This window comes from Megalobrama amblycephala, linkage group LG3 (assembly GCF_018812025.1).
Source record: "Megalobrama amblycephala isolate DHTTF-2021 linkage group LG3, ASM1881202v1, whole genome shotgun sequence".
Lineage (NCBI taxonomy): Eukaryota > Metazoa > Chordata > Actinopteri > Cypriniformes > Xenocyprididae > Megalobrama > Megalobrama amblycephala.
Genome location: NC_063046.1, coordinates 8752009 through 8758079, shown reverse-complemented (window position 1 = coordinate 8758079; position 6071 = coordinate 8752009). Strand labels below are relative to the sequence as shown.

At 34.4% G+C, this 6071-nt stretch overlaps 1 protein-coding gene across 4 annotated transcripts in view; it reads right to left on the bottom strand.

Annotated features, from left to right (window-relative positions):
- Nucleotides 1–513: 513 nt before the first annotated feature.
- The window catches only part of fes (FES proto-oncogene, tyrosine kinase), a 40464-nt gene continuing 34906 nt past the window's right edge, over nucleotides 514–6071 (bottom strand). For all 4 annotated transcript variants that reach the window (XM_048183722.1, XM_048183721.1, XM_048183720.1 and 1 more), the window contains 4 exons: nucleotides 2666–2789; nucleotides 2027–2184; nucleotides 1099–1230; nucleotides 514–999 (listed from right to left, as the gene is read on the bottom strand). In XM_048183722.1, the coding sequence (XP_048039679.1) occupies nucleotides 866–999; nucleotides 1099–1230; nucleotides 2027–2184; nucleotides 2666–2789 (548 nt within the window). In that variant the 3' untranslated portion in view covers nucleotides 514–865. The remainder of the gene's footprint in view (nucleotides 1000–1098; nucleotides 1231–2026; nucleotides 2185–2665; nucleotides 2790–6071) is intronic.

The following is a 6071-nucleotide window of genomic DNA, read 5'->3' as shown; positions in this document are numbered from 1 at the left end:
CGTTAGCATATACTGTTCAAACATTTGGGGTTGGAAAGAAAGAAAATGTCTCTTATTTGATCAAAAATACAGTATAAAATATAGTAATATTGTTAATTATTTTAACAATTTAAAAGAACTTTTCTATTTGAATATATTTTAAAATGTCATTTATTCCTGTGATCAAAGCTGAATTTTCAGCATCATTACTCCAGTCTTCAGTGTCACATGATCCTTCAGAAATCTTTCTAATATGATGATTTGATGCTCAAGAAACATTTATTATTATTAATGATGTTGAAAACAGTTGTGCTGCTTCATATTTTTAAGGAAACCATAAGATGTTTTTGTTTCAGGATTGAAACAAAAATTGAAGATTGAATGGAAAGTTCAAAAGAACAGCATTTATTTGAAATAGAAATATTTTGTACGGTTATAATTGACTTTAGATTCACTTCAATTCAAGACAAATCAATTTCAATGTGTCCTTGCAGAATAAATGTATTAATTAAAAAAAAAATCATACTAAAAATGTTATATTAATAATTATTAATACATTTATTTACAGTTTTTTCATACAATTGAATGTACAGACTTATATATGATCACATTTGTCATCTGCAAAAAAACAAAAACATTTATTTGTTTTTTTTAAACATCAGGATGTCACCAATAAAAACTTTCAGAACACAACAATACACAGAATCGAATATAATATAAAATCAAATAATAGCACTCTGTCAGAAGGCACTGATGGTGCACTTTACATTCTTGTATATGCACTGTATATGCATTCTTAACTGTGGCACACAAATGCAAAAACATAAATCCTTTGCTTTGGCCTCATCATAAAATAACTGCACTTACATGCAAGCCTGTGTGTGTGTTACCGACTTAAAGCATACAGATCTGCCTTTAGTTTTCGAAATGAGGGTCGATTTCTTGGATCATACTGCCAGCACTGACACATGAGGGCATAGATTTCATCCGGACAGTTATTTGGGGCTGGCATACGATATCCTAAAAACAAAAACAAAACATATAACCAACCCTTGCTCTGCAAACAGGCAGTAAGCCGTAGTTTTAGTGTGTGTGTTATATGTAGAGTGTGTGAAGTACCTCGCTCCACCTCGTCTCTGGTCTGTTGGTTACTCATGTTTTGTGGTATGGTGTATGGTGTGACTCCTCTGGAGAACGTCTCCCACAACAGCACTCCAAAACTCCACACATCACTCTCAGTGGTGTATCGCCCTGATGAAACAACAGAGGGCAGTGTTGAGACATAAAACCCTCAATCATGACCAGTCAGGCATAATGCAGTGTTGTTTGGGATACTCTGCGCTCTGGGTACAAACTGATCAGAACAGAACTAAAACATGCATAGTCTAACATCTGTTTTAGTTCTTTTTTAATGGATCAATCCTTTGGCAATGTGTGCTTAAAGGATTAGTTCACTTTCAAATGAAAATTACCCCAAGCCATCCTAGGTGTATATGATTTTCTTCTTTCTGATGAACACAGTCGGAATTATATTAATAAATATCCTGACATGTCCAAGCTTTATAATGGCAGTGAACGGGATCAACAAGTATGATCTGAAGAAAGTACATCTATCCATCATAAATGTACTCCACACGGGTTAATAAAGGCCTTCTGAAGCGAAGCGGTGCGTTTGTGTAAAAAAATATCCATATTTAACAAGTTATGAAGCAAAATGTGCTCGGATTGGTCGGCTGCACCAGTGCGTCGTGATTGGTCAAGCACTTCAAGCGTGTTTCAGAAATGTCCCGCCCCTTTCCATGATTTTCAACACACTACCAACTCACTCAACCAGGCCCCGCCCCTTTATTTTTGCATATTCCTTGGGTTCAATCCCAGATGAAAACTCAAGACTACAATGGAGGCGTTTCAGGGAGTTCAGAAACAGTGAGACTGATATAGAGAATAACTCCCGCTGGAGGGACTTTGTAACTTTGCAGACCTTTTTCATGCTCAACATTAGAAAGTTAATATAGCATAATAGGACTTCTTTAAGTGAAGCTGGTACCGTAATTGAGGGCTTCAGGTGCCGTCCATTTGACTGGGATCTGCCTCATTCCTCCCGTAGCAGAATAAACACCATCCTGCTCTTGACGAGACATACCAAAATCACTGATCTTCACCACGCTCTCCTCTCCCACCAGACAGTTACGGGCAGCCAGATCTCTGGAGAGAGACAGGGGAAATTAGAGAGATTTATTGTAGGTTGCTTTGAAATAAATGAAAGCATAGAGAGAAAGACAGAAAGCTAACTAAAAAAAAAAAGTATAAGAATGACAGACAGACAGAAACAGAATTCACTGGCTCTATTAAAACTCAATCCTCTCGAGAGACACTGAAGCGTTTGACACAGCATGAGGGAAACTATCAGATGGAGCAGTGAGGTTTCATTTCCTCTCAGTCTCATTATCCCAAAATCTTCCCATCGGGCATTGCTTGCAAACCGCTGGTAAAAAGACTTAACCATAATAGAGAAATACCTAGAGTCTACTTATTGCATTCAATAAAAACCAGCTGTGAGCTCTTTATGAGGTCTGCTAGTGCTTTATGGATCTACTTTAGTTTCTCAGCATTGAGACTGAGATCTTATGGAGTATATAATTTCACTATATTTCATTGTCCTTCTGTTTCATTTTCAAACTCTCACCGATGAATGCACTTCTTGTTTTCCAGGTATGCCATGCCAGACGCAACATTTTCTGCCATCCTGATCAGCATCTTGGGCTTCAAGTTGTGGCCTTCGGTGCGCAAAAATGTCAGAAAGTCCCCTCCTGTCAGGAGAATACACCATCAAGAGACTGTTTTGTGGCTTGAACATTTTAAACTAATAGTTCGTCATCATTTATTCATTGATTTAATACTTATAATAATAAAAAAAAAGAAAAAAGTTTTATTAATAATAATAATAATTAATATGTTCCTTTATATGAATCTTTTCATGGTAAATAAATAAATATTTTATTATTTCATAACTTTAATAATTTATTATTAATTTAATTATACAACAATTTAATAATAACAATATTATCTCATGATTTTGTACATACGTTTGTTCTTCAAAAAATAACTTATGTTTATGGTGCTCTTGTCATTTTTGGAGCTTAACAATATAAATTATCACCTAGAGCTGCACGATTCTAGATAAATTGAGAAATTTGTTTCAAATTTTAATTTGTTTCAAATAGAGATAATGATTCTCCCACGATTCTGAACAAAATAACATGTAATTTACTAGAGGTTCTGACAAAATGACTCACTCATAAATAATTCACTTGTTTCATTACTGGACGACTCAGTGGTTTTGAACAATTAATACATTTTTTAACGTCATGTGTAATGTTGTAATGATTCAGTTGTTATCTGAAGCATGTTACTTTCAAAATGTGATTTGCTCAATTTTAATTGCTTTCAAAGACATCAGTGTTTATATCTGAACTATACATTTTTATCACAGTACTTCTTTAATAAAAAGAATATTTGTAGCACAGAAATAATGATACTGTGTTGAAAAGACTGTTTGTGAAGCTGTTTCATATGATAACGGCTCTTTCTGGCTCAGCGGCAGTGCAAACACATGCTGTGTCCCAAATCGCCAACTTATACTATGCCCTAAAAGTATATACTGTTTCTGTGAAGAAAAAGTACATACTTTTAAGTGTGTAGCAGAAGAGTATGCAAGGTTTGGGAAATACTACTTTGTCATAATTGTGTCTTTAATGGATGCTCTGTCACTTAGTTATATGCAACTTCACCGTTTAAACTGTTAAAATCCTCCACATTCAATTAAATTGAATTTCCTACCATTTCAGAGAGAAATATAACGTTAGTCGCAAGTTGATCTGTCAGTCATGGGAGAACTCTCCTCATGTTTGCATAATGATGTATTTAAAAGTTAATGTCCAAATGCATCGTTATAAAAGTTCACACTGCTGTTGCAGATGAAATATAATGTGGATCACATTTAATAAATACAGATATTGATTATTAATCACTCAAACCCCTTTATCTTAACCGCTCTGCTTAACTGTCAGTTTCGCATATCCATCATGTTTGTAGTTTTTTTAACACATTTTATTCATGTTTGTAGTTCTCATCAAATCCTTGTCCACAGCGCACTGGGTTGTGGGCAATATTAGCCGTTAGATACGAGTGTGCACGGATCTGCACTTTGGATTCTAACTGGAAAAAATTGACCATCCAGGTATTTTTGGAATACTCATTTCCAGTGTTGGGCATGTTACTTTAAAAAAGTCATTAGTTATAGTTACTAGTTACTTCTCACAAACAGTAATATCATTATAAAAGTAACTAATTACCAGGGAAAGTAACTATTGCGTTACTTTAAAAAAATATTAAAATATGTCAAATAACTTGCCCCTAATATTAAATATAAGTCTAAAAATAAATTATTCTTGATCCGACTCGTGACTTATGATCCGCTCTTGCTCACGACATGAAATTTCTCTGTACTGTACTACGTGTTGTAGCCATTAAAGAAAACTTAGTTTCATATTTATGTTTAAATAAGCCTATGTTATGTTTTAAATTCATCTATTTGATTATGAAAAGTGAACAACATGAGTAAGATAGGATACATCATAAGATGCGCAATATATCGGGAGTCATGGAGTGGGTCAGACGTGATTTTGACAACTTCATTAAGTTTTGTTTTGTTGAAAGCCTTTCTTTAAAGTGAATTTCATTTTGTAAAAATTGTATCTTAATTGTAATCAATGTTTCATCAACAAATTGCCTGGATTTAATAAATAAGAAGCAAATATAACAGAAAATATAATCATGAGAATATAATCATGAGAATATAATCATGGCGCCGGCGCGATCACTTGCACGTGAACTAGAGCGCGTCTTACAGGCTAAATGATCCAAAACTCAGCGGCTGCTTGCCTCACAGACATGAGAAATATATCTATAGAAAGCTTGAAATATCTACTTTTAAATAAAATAATTCATAACGAAAAGAAATAGGCTACTCTCTGATTATGTAATCTGAATGAAATGTGCATTTTCTCTCTAAGAGCGTCCAGTGAGATGATGAGAGTCAGCAATGTCAACTTCATCTTTGCAGCCGACACTGATTCAGAAAACATTTGTTTATTAATAAACAATTAAAATGTCTCCTTGCTGTTTTTGTCACATTCATAATCATTACTTTTGCCAGTTCTTTAATGGCAAGCTTTACGCTTGAGTGCTATATAGCCTATATTATGTAAATGCTCATTATTATGGTTTATTCTCTCCAGAATTTAAGAAATCAAATTAATATAAATGTGATTAGTCAACTAATGGCTACTTGAACAAACAACTACTAGTCAACTAGAAAAAAACTTATTTCACATATTTTCTATCCAGCATGTCACAAAGGGTGTTCTCGCATGCTCACAGACACACACAAACACACACACACACACACACGGAGCATCGTACATTATTATCAGTTTAAAAGTTTATTTGTGTATGACTAACCCCAACACACACCAGAGAAAAAACTTTGCAGCTCCTATGGCTGAGAGAGAGCATATACTCGGATGAAAACCGCTTCAGTGAGCTCAATTATAGTAACGCGGCATTTTTTTGTCAGTAACGGTAATGGGGAAAAATTATTTAGTTTGATTACTCGTTACTGAAAAAAGTAACGCCGTTAGTAACTCCATTTATTTATAACGCCGTTATTCCCATCACTGCTCATTTCAACATACTACGATTTGAGACACACTAATTAGAATTTCGAATACTATTTAGGATGGATACTATGTGAATTGGAACACAGCAACAGATTTGAATGTTCTGATGTGATTTTGTCAAAGGTGAAATAGACATGGCCGAATCATTGTCATTTAGGAATCAGATCATGTGGGTGTTTGAATCGAGGTCACGATCTTTAACAATTAATCAAGCAGCTCTATGATCTACTTACACTGTTATATTGCTCAACACCTAATTTTTGTGACAGTCATACAGCTTTGGAGCAACATGAGGGAAGTAAATGATCATTTTTGGGTGCACTGTTCCTTTAAATGATTTTAATGAACTCT